This window comes from Bos grunniens, chromosome 10, assembly GCF_055505025.1.
Source record: "Bos grunniens cultivar Pamir isolate PY7600 chromosome 10, Bosgru_T2T1.0, whole genome shotgun sequence".
Classification (NCBI taxonomy): domain Eukaryota; kingdom Metazoa; phylum Chordata; class Mammalia; order Artiodactyla; family Bovidae; genus Bos; species Bos grunniens.
The window spans coordinates 56854979-56877975 of NC_141174.1; the positions used below are offsets into that span (position 1 = coordinate 56854979).

At 44.4% G+C, this 22997-nt stretch overlaps 1 protein-coding gene across 2 annotated transcripts in view; it reads left to right on the plus strand.

The window, feature by feature from the left end:
* The first annotated feature begins 7199 nt into the window (after positions 1-7199).
* USP3 (ubiquitin specific peptidase 3) overlaps positions 7200-22997 on the plus strand; it is a 137893-nt gene continuing 122095 nt past the window's right edge. Inside the window, exon 1 of one of the 2 annotated variants that reach the window (XM_086321438.1) lies at positions 7200-7377. Coding sequence is in view for 1 of the 2 variants with exons in the window: in XM_086321431.1 (XP_086177557.1) it covers positions 7373-7377 (5 nt within the window). In the remaining variant the exon portion in view is untranslated. The remainder of the gene's footprint in view (positions 7378-22997) is intronic. The other variant, XM_086321431.1, reaches the window with a different exon arrangement.

Consider the following 22997-nt stretch of genomic DNA (forward strand, 5'->3'; position numbering starts at 1 on the left):
AGAAGCCCAAGAACTGCAAGGAAGAGGAGTCCCTCCTCGCCACAATTAGAGAAAGCCTTCAGAGCATAGAAGACCCAGTGCAACCAAAAATAAAATATGAAAAAACATTATATGCCCCTCATCTCCAGAAGTTTGCCCAAGTTCATGTCCTCTGCATCAGTGATGCCATCCAGCCATCTCACCCTCTGACACTCTCTTCTCCTCCTGCCTTCAGTCTTTCCCAGCATCAGGGACTTTTCCAGTAGGTTGTCTCTTCGCATCAGATGACCAAAATACTGGAGCTTCAGCTTCAGCATCAGTCCTCCAAAGAGTATTCAGGATTGATATCCCTCCTTTAAGATTGACTGGTTTGATCTCCTTGCTGTCCAAGGGATTTTCAGCGTCTTCTCCAGCACCACAGTTCGAAAGTATCTATTCTTTGGCGCTATGCCTTCTTTACAGCTCTCATAACCGTACGTGACCACTGGGAATACCATAGCCTTGACTATGTGGACCTTTGTCGGCAAAGTAATGTCTGCTTTTCAACACAGTATCTAGGTTTGTCATAGCTTTCCTGCCAAGAAGCAATCGTCTTCTGGTTTCATGGCTGCAGTCACCATCTGCAGTGATTCTGGAGCCCAAGAAGAGGAAATCTATCACTACTTCCACTTTTTCCCCTTCTGTTTGCCAGTAAGCAATGAGAGGTAATGCCACGATATTAGCTTTTTTTTTTTAATATTTAGTTTTAAGGCGGCTCTTTCACTCTCCTCCTTCACCCTCATCAAGAAGCTCTTTAGTTCCTCTTCGCTTTCTGCCATTAGAGTGGTATCATCCGCATATCTGAGGTTGTTGATGTTTCTCCTGCTTGTTTTGATTCCAGCTTGTAACTCATCCAGCCCGGCATTTCTCATGATGTGCTCAGCGTATAGGTTAAATAGACAGGGTGACAGCAAATAGCCGTGCTGTATTCCTTTCTCAGTCTTGAACCAATCAGTTGTTCCATACAGGGTTCTAACTGTTGCTTCTTGACCTGCATACAGGTTTCTTAGGAGACAGGCGAGATGGTCTGGTATTCCCATCTCTTTAAGAACTTTCCAGTTTGTTATGATCCACACAATGGCTTTAGGGTAGTCAATGAAACAGCTGCTGCTGCTAAGTCGCTTCAGTCGTGTCCGACTCTATGTTACCCCATAGATGGCAGCCCACCAGGCTCCCCCGTCCCTGGGATTCTCCAGGAAAGAACACTGGAGTGAGTTGCCATTTCCTTCTCCAAAGCATGAAAGTGAAAAGTGAAAGTGAAGTCGCTCAATCGTGTCTGACTCTTAGCGACCCCATGGACTGCAGCCTACCAGGCTCCTCCGTCCATGGGATTTTCCAGGCAAGAGTACTGGGGTTGGGTGCCATTGCCTTCTCCGCAATGAAACAGAGGTAGATGTTTTTCTGGAATTTCCCAGTTTTCTCTATGATCCAGTGAATGTTGACAATTTGATCTCTGGTTCCTCTTCCTTTTCTAAGAGCTTGGACATCTGGAAGTTGTTGGTTTGCACGGTGCTGAAGCCTAGCATGCAAGATTTTAAGCATGACCTTACTAGCATCGGAGATGAGTGCAATTATCCTATGGTTAGCATATTCTTTAGTACTACCCCTCTTGGGAAATGGAATGAGGATTGACCTTTTCCAGTCCTGTGACCACTACTAGATCTTCCAGATTTGCTGACATATTGCATGCAAAACCTTGATGGCATCATCCTTTAGGGTTCTGAGTAGTTCTACTGGAATTCTTTCTCATCCACTAGTTTTATTGACAGCAGTGCTCCCTAAGGCCCACCTGACTTCACAATCCAGAATGTCTGGCTCTGGCTGACTGACCACACCACTGTAGTAATCCAGTTCTTAAAGATTTTTTTTTTCAGTTCTTCCGTGTATTCTTTCCATCTCATCTTGATCTCTTCAGCGTCTACTAGATCTCTACTGTTTCTGTCCTTTATTGTGCCCATCTTTGGGTAAAATATTCCCTTGATATTTCCAGTTTTCCTGAAGAGATCTCTAGTCCTTCCCCTTCTATTATTTTCTTCTAGTTTTATGCACTGTTCATTGAAGAAGGCCTTCTTGTCTCTCCGTGGTATTCTCTGAAACTCTGCATTTAGTTGGGGGTACCTTTCACTTTCTCTCTTGCTTTTCACTTCTCTTCTTTCTTCAGCTATTTGTGAAGCCTCCTCAGATAACCACTTTGCTTTCTTGTATTTCCTTTTCTCTGGGATGGCTTTGTTCACCGCCTCCTGTACAATATGACGGACCTCCATCCATAGTTCTCCAGGCACACTGCTAACTAGGTCTAATCCCGTGAATCTATTTGTTACCTCCACTGCATATTCATAGGGGATTTGATTTAATTCGTTCCTGCCTGGCCTAGTGGTTTGCCCCGCTTTCTTTAGTTTAAGCCTGAATTTTGCTATAAGAAGCTAATGATCTGAGCCACAGTCAGCTCCAGGTCTTGTTTTTGCTGACTGTATACAGCTCTTTTGTTGATTATGAGGGATACTCCATTTCTTCTATGGGGTTCTTGCCCACAGTAGTTGATATAATGGTCATCTCAACTAAATTCAACCATTCCCATCCATTTTAGTTCACTGATTCCTAAGATATCAATGTTTATTCTTGCCCTCTCCTGGTTGACCATATCCAATTTACGTGGATGCATGGACCTAATATTCGAGGTTCCTATGCAGTACTGTTCTTTGCAGCATGGAATTTTCATCACCAGACATATCCACAACTGAGCATCATTTCTACTTTGGCCCAGCCACTTCATTCTTTTGGGGGCTATTATTAGTTCTCCTCCATTCTTCCCCAGTAGCATACTAGACACCTTCCAACCTGAGAGACTCATCTTTCGATGTCAAATCTTTTTGTCCTTTTATACAAGTCATGAGGTTCTCATGTAAAGTATACTGAGGTGGTTTGGCATTCCCTCCTCCAGCAGATCATGTTTTGTCAGAACTCCCCGCCATGCCCCGCCCATCTTGGTGGCCCTATGTGTGGCTCGTCACTTCATTGAGTTATACAAGCCCCTTCACCATGACAAGGCAGTGATCCAAGGGGATGACGTTGTCTAATGATTATTAATTTCCACCAGTTATAGTTGTAAGGCGTAACCAGCAAATAGGCTTTTGTTTTTTGAAGTTTTGTGAACAAATCTATAATGTAATTTATGCCAGCTTCAGTTCAGTTCAGTCACTCAGTCGTCTCTGACTCTTTGCGACCCCATGAATCACAGCACGCCAGGCCTCCCTGTCCATCACCAACTCCCGGAGTTCACTCAGACTCACGTCCATCGAGTTGGTAATGCCATCCAGCCATCTCATCCTCTGTCGTCCCCTTCTCCTCCTGCCCCCAGTCCCTTCCAGCATCAGAGTCTTTTCCAATGAGTCAACTCGTTGAATGAAGTGGCTTAAGTGCTTTTTAAATCACTAAGTCAAATGACCAAATTGATCATACCATTTGACCTTGAAACACCACTTTGAGAAATGGGTTCCAAGGAAACAAAAATATGAGATATATATTTATAAATACATACATTTTATGTATTGTGAAATATAAAAAATAAAGGTGCATATGCAGATGTTTAGAACTGAGCTTCATATTGTAGTTAAAACTGGAAGCAGCCCAAATGCCTGCTCATGGGCCAACACTGGGAGGGTCGTGCTGTAGTCACACCACTGACATTAGGAATGGTCATTGTGAAGATTGGAGCTGATGTCCTGTTCATCACAAGGGCACCATCATGCTAGTTGTTAAAATACTGAAATAGCAAAAGCAATAAAAGCAAAAATAAATGTGGGACTATATAAAACTAAAATGCTTCTATGCAGCAAAGGAAACCATCAACAAAGTGAAAGGCAACCTACTGAACAGCAGAAAATATTTGCAAATCACGTATCTGATAGAGGGTTAGTATCCAAAATATTTAAAGAACTCATACAGCTTAATGGCAAAAAGGCAAACAATCTGATTTTAAAATGGGCCTATCTGAAAAGACATTTTTCCAAAGAAGACATATGGATGGCCAATAAAAGGGTGTTCCATGTTCCACATCATCAGGGAAATGCAAATCGAAATCACAAGATCACGTCATACCTACTAGAATGGCTGTCATTGGAAAGACGAGAAATAAGTCTTGGCAAGGACGTGGAGAAAAGGGAGCCCATGTGCACTGTTGGTGGGAATTAAATTGGTGCAGCCTCTATGGAAAAGAGTATGGTGGTTCCTCAAAAAATTAAAAATAGAACTTCCATATGATCCAACAATTTTACTTCTGGGTATATATCCAAAGAAAATGAAAATACTAACTTGATATCTGTACCCCATGTTTATTGCATTACTTATGGTAGTCAGGACATGGAACTAAGACAAATATCCATTGATGGGTAAATGAATAAAGAAGATATAAGGTGTATATACATATATATGTGTGTGTGTGTATATGTATATATCTCAAATATATAACAGAATGTTATTCGTAACAAATAATGAAATCTTGGCATTTAGGACAACACAGATGAACCCTGAGGACATTATGTGAAATCAGAGAGGGAGAGAGACAAATACTACATGATCTCGTATGTAGAATCTAAAAAGACAATAAAACACCCAAGCTCATAGACACAGAGAAGTTGGTAGTTATCAGCGGTGGGAGTTGGGGCAGGGTGGAGGTGGGGAATAAGCAAAATGATTGAAGGGCGTCAAAAGGTACAAGCTTTCAGCTGTAAAATAAGTCACCAGGATGTGGTATTCAGCATGGTGACTGTAGTTGATAATACTGTATTGCATTCTTGAAAGTTGCCAAGAGAGTAAATCTTAAAACTTCTCATCGCAAGAAAAAAAAAATACTAGTAACTAAGGGGACCTATGTTAACTAGACTTATGGTGATCATTTCACAGTGTATACAAATATTGAATCGTTATATTGTACACCTGAAACTAATATTAATGGATCAATTAGATCTCAATAAAAATAAGCTTTAAAAAATACTGAAGTAATTCCGTACCGTTGGAAATAGTAGGGGCTGATCCTCCCTGGATCCTCCCTGACCCCTCCACTAGGATCTTCCTGGATCTCCTATCCAGCAACCAAATGTGAGTGCCCGGTCCAACAGGACTCTCCAGGATCCCACCCTGTGCCGTGGTCAGTACACATCCTAGAACCAGTCATTATTAATAAATATTTTTAAACCTCCCTGGCTAAGATTCTGTACCTTTACAAAAAAGTTGCCTTATTTTGGAATGAGACAAGAGATACAGGGATAAAGAGAGAGACATTATATGACTTAGTAAGAAAAACGGAGAACTTGATATAATGAATGCAGTTGACCCTCCCTATCTGTGGGTTCTGAATTCATTTTATTTAAGGCACTTGAGCATCCTCAGATTTTGAAATCCATGGGGATCTTGGAACCAATAACCTCTGGATCACGAGGGAGGATTCTATGGGAATAGCAATGACACAAACTTACATTTGCATAACCAAGAGTCTATAAATATTCAGTAAATTAGGGTAGGAGATTTGAAAATATTATCAGGTACGCACTCAACGTCCTTTCCCTCTCTTTGTTTCTTTTTTTTTTTTTTAAGACTTTCTTTATGTGGACCATTTTTAAAGTCTTTATCAGATTTATCGATACAATATTGCTTCTGTTTCATGTTTTGGTATTTTGGACCCCAGGTATGTGGGGTCTTAGCTCCCCAACTAGGGATGAAACCCACACCCCCTGCCTTGGAAGGCAAACTCTTAACCACTGGACCACCAGGGAAGTCCAGTCCTCTTTGCTTCTTTAAAGCAAAGTCCTCTTTGTTTCTTTAAAGAAAACTGTAATTTTTGTTCACTCTCTTCTTACTTTTCTGATAACAAAGTGGTTTGGGGAAGGCTGAGCCTAGAGATGGTGTGGGTGGGTAGGGTGCAATCTAGAATTCCTGAGCCCAGCGTGGCAGCTCATTACTCTGGCCATATGGTGAATTGGTGTAGGCTAGTGACATAGTCAGGAGAAGGCAATGGCACCCCACTCCAGTACTCTTTCCTGGAAAATCCCATGGGTGGAGGAGCCTGGTAGGCTGCAGTCCATGGGGTCCCTAGGAGTCGGACACGACTGAGCAACTTCACTTTCACTTTTCACTTTCATGCATTGAAGAAGGAAATGGCAACCCACTCCAGTGTTCTTGCCTGGAGAATCCCAGGGATGGGGGAGCCTGGTGGGTTGCCGTCTATGGGGTCACACAGAGTTGGACACGACTGAAGTGACTTAGCAGCAGCAGTGACATAGTCTGGCCAGGGAGGTGGAAGGAAAGTTGGCTAGGAAAATTCTAGCAAGACTTTCTTTTCCCATCTAAAAAGAGACCATGACAGGAATATCCCCTTTATTTCCTTTGAGGATATCTTGCTCAAACATAAGGCAAACATCTTGCATCCCCAAAAGGAAAGCTAAGAGAATTTCAGAGAACATAAATCTTAGCCAGGACGTCTTTGAGCTGCTAAATTAATCAACCCTGGATCAGCTCTATTATTAGCCTTTGTGTTACTCTCTAAGCACTTTAGCTGGACTTGCTGGTATTTGCCGAGTCCCACTAGAATGTGTGCTATTTGTTCACTACTGTATCTCTGTGATCTGTAACACTGCCTGGTACACAGCAGACTCACCATAAATATTTGTTGAAGGGATAAATGAATAAAAAACATCCTCATTGATGTAGGAGGGTGTTCAGTTTTTCAATGGTCCTGGTGTTAGATTTGTTTGTTTTAAACATCCAGTCATCGTTGTTGACTGTCCATTGTCTCCAGTGCCTCAGTGTTATGAAGAGTGACAGGCCTGGATTTGAATCTGGATCTGCTACTTACCAGTCAAGTATCCTTAGGCAAATTATGCATCTTCACTGAGCACACCTATAAAATGAGCACTGCTGCTGCTGCTGCTGCTAAGTCACTTCAGTCGTGTCCGACTCTGTGCAACCCCATAGACAGCAGCCCACCCGGCTCCTCCGCCCATGGGATTTTCCAGGCATTAGTACTGGAGTGGGGTGCCATTGCCTTCTCCATAAAATGAGCACAACCACCACTAAATTATAAGGTTGCTGTGAGGCTTGGATGAGAAGTGGCCACAGAGCCTGGCACATGGGAGAGGATCATCAGTTGGTTTTGTTCCTCACTTTCCTGTATCTCTGTATCTCAGGTACCAGATCCCAGGAAGGCTGAGAGTCCCTTAACATCCCCAGGAATGGGACAGAGTAACATCATATACCTCCTGATATGCTACTCTGAGATGAACCCAGCATCACCTTTGGGGTACCCCAGCCAAGACTGTACAGCATAAATCATCATAAGGAAACATCAGACAAACCTGAAATGAGGTACATTTTACAAAATACCTGGCCTAGATACTTCAAAAATGCCCATTGTTAGGAAAGACCAAAAAAAAAAAAGACCAGAGAAATGTTATAGATTAAAGAATACTAAAGGGACATAGCAACTAAATGTAATGATGATCTGGGAATTTTCTTTGCTGTAAAGGGTTTTATAGGATAATTGTAAAGGATAATTTGTAAAATCTGAATAAGGTCTGTATATTAGATAATAATTGGTACCAAAATTAATTTCCTAACTTTGATAATTAGTCTCTAATTATGTAAGAGAGTGTCCTTGGTTTTAGAAAACATACACATTGAAGGAATAGAGGAGTATAATGTCTGCAAATAACTCATAAGCTATTCAGAAAAAAATAAAATTATACAAACACATAGCGAGGAATAGATCTAGAAGAAGGTTAAATAAAGCAAATGTAGGAAAACATTAATATTTTCCTTCACCCAGGAATCTGGGTGAAAAATGTGCTAGAATTCTTTGTCCTATGCTTGCAACTTTGCTTTAAGTTTGAAACTGTGTAAAAAAAATTTACAAAAATGTTAAAGCAATACTAGAGCCACGTCCTGAAGGATATTGGGAATTTGTGGTTGGAAAAGAAGACTTCTAGGCTGAGTGAAAACTTGGGAAAGTATTCGGGAAGATGGCCTGGGTGCTGGCGGACCCATTTCACAGAAAGCTACATTTGAGCAGGTTTCAGAAGGAGGTGTCCGAGTCCTCCAGGTGGACCACAGGAGGAAAGACCTTCTAGTCAGCAGCCAGTGGTATGGAAGAGCAGGGTGCTGGCGGGCAGGAGTTAGACGTGGACGAGGCCTGGCTGTGAGCACTAAAGCTGGACATTCAGGTTGGGGACAAATTGCAAAGTATGAATACCCTGCTAAGACACTGGGACTTTATTCTGTGAGCAGGGAGTGGATGAGAAGATCCATGTTGGACACAGCTGGGGAGGATAAATGGAGCGGAGGGGGATGGGAGCCAGGCCACAGACGAAAACTGTACGATGTTTGGGGAGTGAAACAAGATGCCAAGGGCCCAGTGGATAGCATTTTGGTCAGAAAGAAGGATGAGGAATACATCCCCCCACCTCCAACCCATGGGGAAGCAGATGGGCTCACCAGTCTTAGTGCTCTGATTCCAGCTCACTCTGCCTTGCAGAGGCCACAGGACACTCGACCTTCCAGCATGGGCAAGCCCCAGCAGGCTTAGTGGGTGGACCAGACACTGACACGTAGAGCCAGGGGTGGAGGACCATGAGCCATCTCACGGTGGAAGGCCTTCACTAAATTAAAAAAAGCCACCTCCATTCCCGGTCCTGGCCAGAGCGGTCTCTCCCTGTCCTCTTAGTGTCTGCCTTCCCAGGGTTGCACTGTGCTCTCCACCTGGCTGCTATGGCCAGTGCTGCCCTAGCTCCACCCCAGGAGGTAAAGGCCCCGCCACAAATGGCTTCCTTTTATTGCCTAACAGTTGGGCATTTTCAAGTCAAATTGAGCCAGTCCATTCATTCACAATTCGACAAATATTTGCCTGGTGCTACTGTGTGCTTAAGAGACTTATCTGAGAGGAAAGAGGAAGTGGGTGGGGCAGGAACATGGCTGGGTGTATTGTAGCAAGAGTGGTTTTTCTCTTTGACGTTTCGTTTGCTATATCCAAATTAGACATTTGTTTGTCATCAAATGTGAAAGGAATTGTTATCTTTTTTAAGTCATTCCTGGCTTAATGAGGCTGTAGCCAGGCAACAAGTAGCATCAAGGGGCATTCTGAGCAGCTTATTAAACACTCATGGAGCCAGATGATCCCCACGTGGCCTGGTGATTATCCTTAATGCATCTCTACTTTTTACTCATCCAGAGGCCTCTTCACAGTCAGGGTGGTTATGATAGTCATGATGAGGATGAGCAGTTACTATGTGTCAGGCACTCAGCTAAATGCTTTCTACTCATTCTCTCCAACCTTAACCAGTTAATCCTGCAAGGCAGATATTTTATGCTTGGGGAAATCAGGGTTCAGAGAGGTTGATGTGTTTGCCCAAGGCCACACAGCCAGTTAGAAGCAGAGTCTGTGTCTGAACTCAGGTCTTCTGGTCTCAAAAGGTTATGACCATTCGAGTGTCATGCCACCTCCTACCACTTAAAATGGGAAGGAAATTTCAGGTAAATGAATAAAAGCTTTCCCCAAGGTGATGGTTCTCAAAACTTGAGCAAGAATCAGCATTACCCAGAGGGCTTATTAGAATACAGACGGCTGGGTCTGTATATTGATGTGGGCTTCCCATCAGTGGTAAAGACCTCACCTGCCGAAGCAGATGTGGGTTTGATCCCTGAGTTGGAAAGATCCCCTGGAGAAGGAAATGGTTATCCACTCCAGTGTTCTTGCCTGGGAAATCCCATGGACAGAGGAGTCTGGTGGGCTACAGTCCATGAGGTTGCAGAGTTGGAGGTGACCTAGCAACTAAATAGCAGCAAATATATTGAAGTGTGTGAGGCGGGCGCTGCTGATCAGCGTTTCTGGCAAACCCAGGTGATGCTGAGGCCACCCTCGTCCAGGGACGGCTCTCAGAACCACTGCCCTGTGGGAGAACAGTGAGTTGACTCTGGCTCACCCAACCCTGACCCTGCCATTCAGTTCAGTTAGGAATCTCTCAAATCTCCCCATTTCCTGGGTCTGAAAAGGAAACTTAAGCAAGTGCCTCCCCCCTTCTTCCCTGTCTTCTTGGGAGTCTGTGTGAGGCTGTAGGGGCACAGAGGGTCCCTGGCTGAGCCCTTTGCTCTCAGTGGTGTGCAGTCTCCTCCACTCTCGGGTCACTGCCCTCTCTTTCTCTCTTTCCTCACGGTCATTCCCAGGTCTCCCCAGCTTTCGCTTACTTGTTGATTCTCTGTGGAGTGACCCTGCCTTCATCTCTGTGCTCAGGTGTGATGTGTGAGCTCTGTCACCTTCAGCACCCTCTCCTGATCTGTGGGGACACAGAGGTTGTCTCTGTCACCTGAGATCCTTGTTCCTCTGGGAAGATCCACTTTCTAGCAGTTTGGTAACCTTCCCAAGTTATAGTTTAACATGGGAATGTGTGTTTCAAAGGCTCGTAGCCTTTTGGACTTGGAAGAGACATAGCTGGAAGGAGGAAAGGAAGGAAGTGAGCACTTTTTGAGAATCTGCCATGTGTCAGCACACAGCCAGGGGCTTAGTAGTATGTGTCAGTGTTTACTCTTCACAGTAACCCTGTGAATTTGAGCCTGTGTGGGTGTGTTTTATAATCTCCATGAACAGTGGAGAAAACAGAAATTCTAGGAAGTTATGATCAGACAGCTAGGAGCTGAGCCACAACGTGACTCCAGGTCTGTCCCTGCTCTTTCCACCACCGCTGACCCATCAGTTCACATCACTGATGTTCTCTCTAACTCAGAGATGAATTTCTTGAGCTCGGCCCACACACGAGGCCTAAAGGCTGACCTTCTAACACAAACCCTAGGTCAGTCATGCAATGGTCAGTGCTGGGGAGCTGCCAGGCAGTGGTGCGAGGAGCTGGGGAGCAAGGCCATTGTCAAGTGCTAAATGAGCAGGGAAAAGGTGTCAGGACTCTGGAAGGGTTGGCAGGAAGAGCTGCTGGGAGCAGGTGAAGGCAAACAGCACAGGGGTTTCCGAGGAAGAAGCCGCCACCCGCCAGGCCCTCAGCTTAGGCCCAGCTACTTGCTGTGCTGCTTTGAAGAGCAAGGTGCCAGCCTTCCCGGCCAGGCTGTGGGCTTGGAGAAGGGCAGCTTCGGCCTGGTGCGTCTGTCAAGTGCGTGCTGTTGTGCCCAGCATTATGAGGTATTGAGGCTACACTTTAAAAAATAAAATTTATTGTCATCAAAGAGCTAACAGTTCAGGGATAGGTGCAAGCGACTAACAAAACCCAGCCAGATAAATATGGTTTTTCGAATAGTTAGTTAATTTGGCTGCACTGGGTCTTAGTTAGGGCATGCAGAGTCTTTTAGCTGAGGCTTGCAGGATCTAGTTCCCTGACCAGGGATCAAACCTGGGCCCCCTGCATTGGAAGAGTGGAGTCTTAGCCACTGGGCCACCAGGGATGTGCCTGTATGATTTTTAATATGGTGGCTTAGAACATATGCATTTGACATCCTGGGATCCTCCAAGGGGCACAGCCACAGGGGAGCAAGGAGGGGCCCTCTCTTAATGGTTCTGCCTTCCAGACCCAGTGCTTCATGGGTCCTCGGTGCACCCCATGGGGCGCACAGAGGAGGGAGTCCTGCCTGCCTCTCAGTGGGTGGGTGAGGCTCCCCAGAAGTGTGGTAGTTAGTTGGACTTGAGGGAATAGATAGGAGTTCTTTGTGCAGAAAAGAGGAAGAGGAGGTTACTGCACCACACATCTTGTACTTTGATTTCGGTGTCGTAAGCACTTTTAGCCTTAGCTGCCAGGAGCAGGGCGTGGGATGGGCCTCTCAGCCTCTTCCATTCCGATTGAAAAGCCCCTGCTCTTTGTGTACGCATCTTCCTGTCACAGTTCCCTTCAGAAGAGTCGGAAGGTCTAAAGTGTTGGCATCTCGGGGTCTGGTGGGTGAGCTCTCGGTTGACTCAGGCTGTCTTGGGGACGAAAGTTAAGATCCATTTCCTTTTTTCCCTCTCTGCCATCCATTTTTCTTCAGTGGCTATCTTCCTAGAGTCCACCATGTAATGACTGTGGCAGACCAGGGACAAATGAGGGAGGAGCCATCAACCATGCCTGTCATCTGTCCTTGTTAAGTCACCGAAAGAAAATGTTAGCTGTGAGTCAATGAAAAATCGAGCATGAAGCCAGAGGGGACTTTTAAATGTGTCTCTTAACGAGTGGCAAGTGAAAGCAAGTTCTGGACTGGAGTTCAGCAGGGTGACTTCACCCTAGGTAGCTGGGGCAAACAGGAGCTAGGAAGTCGCAGGGAAGGACTCTCAGAAGGATGTCAGACATCAGCTGGGCGGTGGTGGCCGGGGAGGGAGAGCCTCAGGCTGCCAGATGGTCACCCAGCCCAACTAGCACTGAGAGGAGCTTTGGAATGAGGGGCAACCAGTCCTCCCCCAACAGCCCCTCTCTGGGGTCCTCTGTGTCTGAACGCTGCTGGAGGAAAGCTTAGTACAGTGCCCATGGGGAGACCGCCGCTTTTGGTACAGTCCTAACTGAAGCAGGTGAAGAGTCTGGCCCTCCTGCTCTCAGCCACACCCAGATGAGGCCATGGCCAGGAGCCAGATGGTGATGACTCAGGCAAGGGAAGCCCCAGCAAAGTTACTGCAAACCAGTTATGCAACCTCCTACTGTGATCAACCTCCCAGCCTGCCTTTCTCACCCTAACCCAGTGGAGCGCAGGCGTACTCTGTGTGGGGGAGGAAGGATACTGAAATTATAAACTGCACAGTGACTGAGATTTTAATAACCAGGTTGAACTGCAAGCCTGGACAACATTAAGGGGACCCAGATAAGTTGCTGGCTCTGAGGCAATGGAGAGATCCTGGGCCAAGAAGGGCTAATGCAAGGATGGGAAGAAAGCTAGTTTCGTGTTGGCCCACATAAGGGTGATTATGAAAACAAACCCACCAGACTCTTGGGTTGTTTTCTTTTTTGTCTTTTAATTGAGGTGAAATTCACATAACACGGGATTAAGTATTATAATTGTGTGCACTTCAGTGGAATTTAGTACATTCCCTAGGTTTTGCAACCATCACCTTTAGCAGGTTCCAAAGCACGAAGAATTTTCATCACTCCTTGGGGTTGTTTTGTTTTCTAATTGGCTGCAGTGGGTCTTTGTTGCTGCATTTGGGCTTTCTCTAGTTGTGGCAAGCAGGGGCTACTCTCTAGTTATGGTGCGTGGACTTCTCATTGTGGTGGCTTCTCTTGTTTCAGAGCACAGGCTTTAGGGTATGCAGGCTCAGTAGCTGTGGTGCACGGGCTTAGTTGCCCCATGGTACACAGAATCTTCCTAGACCAGGGATCAAACCCATGTCCCTGCATTGGCAGGTGGATTCTTTATCATTGGACAATCAGGGAAGTCCTTTGGGGTTGTTTTTATGCCCTTGTTATAGAAATGATATTAAGGCTCAGGAAATTGAAGTGAGTGATCCAAGTTCATCAAGTCTAGTAGAGACCAGACTTGAACCCAATCCTCTAACTCCCCTGGAAGGAGGGAACCTTGTTTTCAGACTTTGGTTAACAGCCTCTGAACTGACTCCCTGTCTTCTCGTCTCCCCTGCCTCCCATAGTCTTACACATAATTAGTAGATTCATCTCTTACAGCCAGGTTTCCCATCTCAATCTCCCAATGGATCCTCATTAGCATCGAAATAAAGTCTGAACTCCTTTATCCACTGTAACCTTTATGTTGATGCAATCACCAAGCAACTTGTTTCTCTCCAGTGTATGGTTGGTCCATGGGAAATGCTCTTGCATCCTCACCTGGCAACCCTGGGACTAAAGGCCAGTCTGAGCACAGCCCCTCTCCTTTATCTTGTCCATCAACTGCCAACCACCTTGCATTTGCCCTTTAGACTTCTTAGGCAAGATCTGACACCAACGCCGGCTCCAAAAACTGTAAGAAATATGTATTGGGTTCTCTGAGTGTTGCCCCTGGAGCCCCTCCTCACTTGACTCAAGGGGAAGGATAGGAACCCCCCTATCTGTTTACCTTATTATTATTAACTAAATTATTTTACAGTCAAATAGAGAATGCAACGCAGATAGATGCCAGTGTATACATGTTAATTGAAAAGATATGCATGGTGTGTTGAGAGATGCCAAAAGGTAAAATCCTATGTATAGTGTATAATTCTGTCTCAGAAAAATATATATAAATAGACCATATATATGTTTTGAACCCAGGCATATATTTGTATAAGAAAAAGGTCTGAAAATATATATAAATGGACCATATATATGTTTTGAACCCAGGCATATATTTGTATAAGAAAAAGGTCTGAAAAGGTAAAATGTTAATGACAGTCCTCTCTAGGTGGTATAATACAGGGTGGCCTTAATTTTTTCCTTTTGCTTATTATTTACTCAGGTTTTTTTTTTTTTCCTATAAAAACATGGCCTGTAAGGAAGAGAATATCGAAGAGGAAACGGGTTTCTGTAGTGCTTGGCTCACACTCCTCCATGTGGCTTATGTTACAGCTAATTGTGTGTATGCATCTGCTCTCCCTTCACCTTGGGGACGTGGGTGTCGTCCCGTTCGTTTTGTCTTCTCCATGACAAGCTCAAGAGTTATTAGCCAGCTAATAAGTAGACTCGGGCCCTTCTGTCTCTAACCCCTCCTGAATGATCAGGCTGGTGTAGGTCTCTGATCCCAGCCCCTCAGGCACCCTCCAGGAGGTTGCCCTCTGGATCCATACCAGTCCTGGGTTCCCGAAGTTTCCTCCCAAGCAGGTGCCAATGAGTAAAAGACATACACAGCTACCTTCCCTGTTTCCCGCCTTCCCTAGGCCAAAGTAGAGAGAGAAACAACAAGTCTGTAGACCGGGAAACGCTCCTGTGCTTGTGGGTTTCTTCTCAATATTATTTCATTCCTGTAAGGTGATGTTCCATTGCCAGGGCAACCAGGAGGGGGCCCTGCACGTAGCAGCCGCTGCCTCGACCTTAACTATTTTCTTCAACTCCCACTGGCTTCTGAGCTCACTTCACATTTGTGGTTACAAGAATGTAAACATTCTTCAGTCTGCTGGGATTTTTCCTTCATCTTGTTTTGTTTCCCTTCCTAAGGTCTGGCTGCCAGGTATAGTTTCTCCTGCAAAGTACTGGCTGAAGGCATTTTATTTTTACCAGCTAAACTTGGTATCTTTTACTCTTTCCGTACTGTCTTGAGGCTCAGTCAAAATAGATGAGTATGCATTTTCCATGTATGAGCCAAAATGTCAGAACTGGACATATCCAATTGGGAGAATGCTGGTTGGAACAGCTTTAACTGTTTGTTTTTCCCCCTTGCTTTATATTTTTTCCCTTGGTTTTCCTTTTCCAGCTCCATCATGGCACAAACACATGTTTCCAAACTACTTTGTAGGAGCAACTCTCTGTGACTCTGAAACCGGGCAGGACCCTGCGGGGCCCTCCTGGGAACAAAAGCCCCTCATGTGCCCTGTTTCTTGCTTGTAGGAAAAGGCTTTAGTCTCCTAGGCCTTCCCTGAGCATCAAAGAGCAAACTCATGCATTTGCTAAGTAGGAAAGAGAGGGAATGCAGAAACAAACAAACAAAAAAAAACAGTTGAAGGAGGAAAGTAGTGATAATAGCTCAGTAATAGAACAGAGTCCTGATTCCTCCTCAAGGGGTATACATCATCTGATACACATCTTTGATTTGTTCTATAGGAACTAAGACATTCATCCCCCAACCCAGGTGGAAGGTGGCGACTACACACTGAGGAAAAGCACTTAGATGCCAGACCGGTTGGAACCACAAGGCTGATGATTGAGACTCCTGAAATATCACCCTGTTACCTCCTCACCACCAACCAATCAGAAGAAAATCATGCACCCTACAGCCATCACCCCAAACATTGCATTTAAAAAGCCTTCCCTGGGGGGACACATTTTTTTTGAGAGGCAGGAGCCTGCTTTGTCCTCCTTTGCCTGCCAAAGCAATAAAGATATTCAAATACTTCACCAAAAACTCTGGGGCAGGGGCGGGGTGGGTGGGATCTTTACCTGAAAGCTATGGTGGAGTTTAGGTCTTATGAGCATGCGATGCCTGTTCTTTTTGCTTGGTGCCTGGAATTAACAATGTACTTTCCTTCACCACAACCTAGTCTCGGTAAATTGGATTTGCTACATGAGGGATGAGCAGACCCAAGTTGGGTTCTATAGCAGCGCAGCCTATTTGGGGTAAGATGTGAGTGAATTCTGCCTCTCCTGGTGAAGCTCAGTGGTCTTATTCCAGAATTGAAGTTAGTTAGGTCCAAGCAAAGGAGTGTGAGCCGCTCATGCTCAAAAGACCTAACTCCCCCATAGATTTCAGGGAAGGATTTTCAAAGACAAAATTTAGGGTGAGGGATGCAGGGTGTGTGACTTTTTTCTGATTGGTTGGTGATAAAGTAGCAGGGCAGTGTTTCAGGAATTTCCATCAGCAGCCTTCTGGTTCCAACCAGTCTGGGGTCTGTGTGATTGTGTTCAGTGTGTAGCAGTCAACATCTACGTGGTGGTGACTTGGTGGGGAGGGAGGGAGGAGTCTTAGTTTCTGCAGAACAGCTCAAAGATGCATATCAGATTGCTCTGTGTATCCCTTGTGGAGGAACTGGGACTAGGCCTGGGACCAGGTATAATAGTTTTATTGCTGAACTATTATCTTTACTTTCCTGGTCTAACTGCCATCCTTTGTTTCTGCATTCCCTCTCTTTCCTACTTAATAACAGCCTGAGTCTGCTCTTTGGACCTCAGGGAAGGCCTAGGAGACAAAGCCTTCTCTACGAACAATAAGGGGGAGAACGAAGGGGCTGTTGTACCCAGGAGTGTCCCTCACAGTTCTACTCAGTTTCAGTCCCCTCTTTTCATTGATACTGCTCAACCCCAAGGGGAACAGATGTGGGACAAGACAGGTACTAAGGTTTTGAATTGAGAAGTTAGCCGTAAACTCAACAGAGGAACTCGATTTCAGGGGGACTCAGTGTGACGGGCAAGAGCACTAGACCCCTCAATAATAATACAACTCACAGAGCCTCCAATTCCCTCTCATTCCATCTCTTGTCTTAAAAATATCTGTGAATCAAACAGTTAAAATATCTGTAAATCAAACTCCATTTCTGAAATTAATTCTGTAACGAAGTTGTTTTCTGAGGAGCCAAGTTTCAGCAGGCTAAACACACTAGCCTTGCCCAGCATCTGGCACTTAACTGTTGAAAGGAATTAAATCTAATTAAATAGAATCAAAGCAAATGGAATTGGCTGATGACTAACCAGCCTTTCAAATAAGGGCCACTGGCCCTTTAAATGCAACCCTGATGAAGCGTGTCTAAGAGGAGGCAAGCTCAGGGCTGGGGCCCCTTCCATAGTTTGTGGGGCGGGGATTCTCTTTGCTCTGTGAGTCCACTGTGGTTTCTCATAGTCGCTGCCTGTGGTGAGTAACTGGCTTTGAATCAAGTCAAAAGTGAGAGTCTCTGATGACAGCTCGATATGAGTTAGGCCTGGGTGTGAGAGTGTGAATGGAGGGGACTGGGGGAAAGAGGGAGGTAGGCTCCCCTAAAGTCAGTGAAGCAAACAGTCTAACTATCAGAAACATCCCTGGTGGCTCAGTCAGTACAGAATTCACCTGTAATGCAACGCAGGAGATCCAGAGTTCGATCCCTGGGTCGGGAAGATCCCCTGGAGAAGAAAATGGCAACCCGCTCCAGTATTCTTGCCTGGGAAATCCCATAGACAGAGAAGCCTGGTGGGCTACAGTCGTGGGGTCACAAAGAATCAGACACAACTTAGTGACTAAATCAGGAACCACCTTCAGAAACATGAGATCATTAATGATATAAAATGAGCCGTGGAGCTCATGTTCCAGCCCTCTCTGGACAGATGCCTATCCTGATAGTAGCTGAGCATAGCCAGACCCAGAGAGGTGTAGATAGGCAACCTCAGGGTGTGGCCTGACCCTGCACCTGGGGCTGGAAGGGAAGCGAAGGAGGAGAGTCAGTCACTGTGCTTGGTTATGCAATTAGTCTTCATGATGAATCGGAGACATAGACATTATTCCTATTTTATAGAAGGGGAAACTGATGCCCAGAAGAGTAAAGCAATACAATAGAAGGGATACCACCTTGAGAGACATACAGAACTGGGTTCTAGCATCTTGGCTGCCATCCCCTACCACCTGCATGACTTTGGGTAACTCCTTACCTGCCCTGCCCCTCAGACTCCTCGTCTATGAACAGGAGATATTAGCATCTACCTCACAGAGTTTTCATGAGGATGAAACACAAAGAAAATGATGCGCAGAAACAAGACCCTGACACATGGGAGGTAGATTTCCCTTGAGTGTGGCTTCTCTTGCTCCTTGCCCAAAGTCAAGAAGTGGCAGGCTACCAGGTCACAGACTCAGGTCACCTGTCCCTTTGGGGGGTGAAGTGGGGACTCTGCTTTAGGGCACAACCCCTGTGCCTCCTCCCTGGGTCTCCCTGTGCCTGCCCAGGAAGCAGCAGCTAGAAGGATTCTCCTACACCTGGGGAGGAGACGGAGTGGGAGGGGTCCCACACTATCCTCCCTTTCCCAACGCTGCCTACTCACCCAGCCTTGTGACCCTGCCCTGTTAAACTCACCTTCAGGTGATATATCCTTAGTGTCCGGAGAAGCCAGTTGTGTCCTGTGAGGTTCACAGAAGCCCCAGCTCGGCCCTCAGCCCCTTGACCAGTCTTACCACTTGAGCCTCTTGTGTTAGTACTCACTATTTCCCCACTGCTGGCCCAGACCCCACTCCATTTCTTGTGGAGGCAAAATATTTGTGGCCTCCTCTGGGAAGCTTTCCATCACACTGTGAGCTGCAACAGACAAACACAAGGGGACTCCACTCCGCCCTCCAGGAAGGGGGCCCCCCTCCTCCTCTTCCCTTCCTAGGCTTCTCTCCTGTCTGTCCTCTCTGGAGGAGGTCCTGCCACTCTGGAAGGGCTCAGCGAGTTACCTCCAGTTTGCATGTGACCACCTGGATCAAGTGAGAAGGGAGGAGAAACCATTCGGGCTCCACTTTCTCAGATCTAGCTTTACCAACAATAGAGCTGATGCTTTTAGCCCTGGATCAGCTTCTCAGTTGGTTGAAACCCCACAGGGACGAGGAGTTTGACCTAAGGAGCAGAGTAGAACCCCCTTGAAGGCAGAAACTGTTTTTTATTTTTATTTTTAGTAAATAAAAAAAATTATATAAATACTTAATATGTATAAAAGACAAATGCAGAATATCTGTAAATTATAAACCACAATAATAAACATTGAGCCTTAGAACTAATCAGTGGGGGCTGGGGGGCAGAGATGAATTAGGAGTTTGGAATTAGCAGATACAAAATACTATATATGAAATAGATAAACAACAAAGTACTACTGTATAGCACAAGGAACTGTATATAATATTTTGTAATAAACTATAATGAAAAAGAACTTTTAAAAAGAACAGATCCAATCAGCTTCCTCCCAGCTATCCACTTGGCTTCTCACAAAAGGTAGTCTAGCATTTTGAGCCTGACACTGGCCTCTCTTTTTTGTTTACCGTTTTAGCAAACATGCATGCATTTCTGAGCTATATATACTTTAGTTTTCTTGACTTTTGGGGGGTAAGGTTCTATATAAATAATATCAAGCAAAATTTAATGTTTGGTGATTATGAGGTTTATCATTTCAAGCTGAATATGTACCTACCCTGCAAGTCTCCAGTCCCAGTCTTAGGTATGTACCCTAGGGCATTGGCTCTCAAGCTTTTTGGATTCTTTTATCCTCCTAAAAAGTATTGGAGATCCCATACCAAAGAACTTTTGTTGATGTGGGTTACATCTATCATATTTACTGTTTTAGAAATTGAAGCATTTAAAAATATTAACTAATTTAAAAATAAGCTCAGTTCATGTTTTTTTAATTGAAATATGGTTGATTTACAATGTGTTGATTTCTGCTGTACAGCAAAGCAACTCAGTTATATATATATATATATACATATATTATTTTAATATTATTTTCCATTAGGATTTATCATAGAATTTTGAATATAGCTCTCTGTGCTATGCAATAGGAGTTTATTGTTTATCCATTCTAATAGCTTACAGTTGCCAATCCCCACCTCCCAATCCATCCTTCCCCCAACCTACCCCTCTTTGGCAACCACAGGTCTATTCTCTGTGTCTGTGCATCTGTTTCTGTTTTGTACTTAGGTTTATTTGTGTCATATTTTAGATTCCACATATGAATAATATCATATGGTATTTGTCTTTCTCTTTCTGACTAACTTCACTTCGTATAATAATCTCTAGTTGCATTCATGTTGCTGCAAATGGCATTTTTTCATTCTTTCTTATGGCTGAGTAGTATTCCATTGTATCTCTGCACCACATCTTCTTTATCCACTCATCTGTTGATGGATATTAAGGCTGTTTCCACGTCTTGGCTATTGTGAACAGTGCTGCTGTGAACACTGAGGTGCGTGCATCTTTTTGTATTAGAGTTTTTTTTTTTTTCATTGTTCTGTCATTTATTTTTTTTTAATTTTTAAACTTTACATAATAGTATTAGTTTTGCCAAATATCAAAATGAATCCGCCACAGGTATACATGTGTTCCCCATCCTGAACCCTCCTCCCTCCTCCCTCCCCATACCATCCCTCTGGGTCATCCCAGAGTTTTGTCTGGATATAGGCCCAGGAGTGAGATTGCTGAATTATATGGTAATTCTATTTTTAACTTTCTGAGGAGCCTCCATACTGCTTTCCACAGTGGCTGCACCAAATTCCATTCCCACCAACAGTGTAGGAGAGTTCCCTTTACTCCACAACCTCTCCAGCATTTGTTATTTATAGGGTTTCTAATGATGGCCATTCTGACCAGTGTGAGGTGGTACCTCACTGTAGTTTTGATTTACATTTCTCTAATAATTAGCAATGTTGAGCATCTTTTCATGTGCCTATTGGTCATTTGCATTTTTTCTTTGGAGAAATGTCTATTTAGGTCTCCTGCCCACTTTTTGATTGAAACCCAGTACATGTTAACATATTTTATGAAAAAGAATTATGTATACTTTATTTGGTTTTTTTGTTTGTTGGTTGGCAACGCTGTGTGGCATGTAGGATCTTAATTCCCTGACCAGAGGATGAACCTGTGCCCCCTGAGATGGAAGCATGGAGTTTTAACCACTGGCCAGGGAAGTCCCTATATATAATTTAAAATTTAAGGAGATGAGTAGCATTGTTTACATTTTGCAGATCTCTTTATTGACTGGCTTTAACAGAAGACTGCCTCATACAAATGTATAATTGGAAACGGTAGGAGCATTTCAATAGACTTTTGGATGACTGTGTATTTATCACACAGCCTCTGAAAAACTCATCAGTGTGTGCCTAACAGAATGAAAGTGAAAATTCTTATGAAAATAGTCTTGACCTCATGGACCCCCTAAAAGGGCTTCGGGGGCCCCTGTGGGTTCTTGGACCACACTTTGAGCACTGCTGCCTTTGTGAAACTTGTACATGTGCACCAGGAAGGATGCGCCAGGTTATTCATTACAGCACTGCTTGCAATAAACAACAACAACACTATCCATCAGCAAGAGAATTAGTAAATGAATTATGGTTCAGTCACACAATGGTCTATTTTATAGCAGTGAGAATAAGGCCTTTTTCCCTATCTTTGTACATGGGAAGTTCATGTTATAATGGAGTTCTTGCATTTTGACTGAGTAGCTCATTTGACTGGTATAGACCAGAGTGTTAAATGAGGCCATGTGCAAAACAGGGATGTGAGAGATGGGCAAACAATGAACAAACCCGAAGACTGAACAAGAGGCAAAGCCAGAGTCACCTATCTTCCCGTTGTGACTTTTGTCATGTTAAATTCTCAGGCTGAAGCCTTTCTATTTTCTGAAGCACTTGACTTCAGCCTAATGATTAAAAGCTAACTTCCTGTTTTAAAATGATGTGTAGGTCATGGCAAAATAGTTTGCAAACAGTGGGAGTTAATAAACACAAACTCACGGAATTCAGCAAATTTAGAAAAGACCTTCCTTTTGGAAGTTTGAGAGCACAGGGCTAATACAAGTACATTCTGTGTTTAAAACTGAGCCTTCTTGCTAGAATAGAAACATTTCAAAGCAAAATCTTCCCACACATCTGATCCTGTTAAAAGGGAAGGAGAAACAACTGAGAGCTTTATAGAGGCCACACAGCCCACGGAAATGATCCTTACCAGCACAAAATCCTAGAGGTTGCAAGGAAGTAGACCAGGATTCCTGGAATGGAATTGTTTCCCAAAGAACTCCCCACTCCACCACCATGCCATCCCCCCGACACACACACACACACACACACACACACACACACACGGTCTCAGTAGTGTACACACACACACACACACACACACACACGGTCTCAGTAGTGTGTACTCTTTCAGATAAGTGGTGACATTACAGTGGCCAGAGACGAATGACCTTAGAAAGTGTAGTAAAGGATACATGCTGTATTTGAGCTTCAAATGCACGCTTGTATTAGCAGTTCTTAGTACAGGGACACCTCATGTTTTCAGAGGCCCTTACCCAGCACACTTACTGGTCTTGAACATAAATTTTTCACATAGTAGTACTTTTTATTATTTTTTTTTTGAGGTATCAAACATCAAATTTTTCCCACCAGATTTCCCCATTTTGTAGTATCCCTGTGTTGCCCACCAGTTTCTTCCCTAGCTTGACTCCCAAGGAGCAGGCAGCCGGATATGGACCCACCAGGCTGGAGACTGGAGGTTTCTTCCCGGGTGAAACTTGTCCAGGGGAAAGGGCTTGAGAGATTGACAGCTGAAGGTTACCTAAATATACAAGGAGGTCTCTGCCTGGTTATCCTGCCTGAAGCCTTTTAATCAATAACCCTATTCTCTCTCTCTCTCTCTCTCTCTCACACACACACACACACAGATTTTCCAATCAGTTTTGTCATGCTTCACTCTT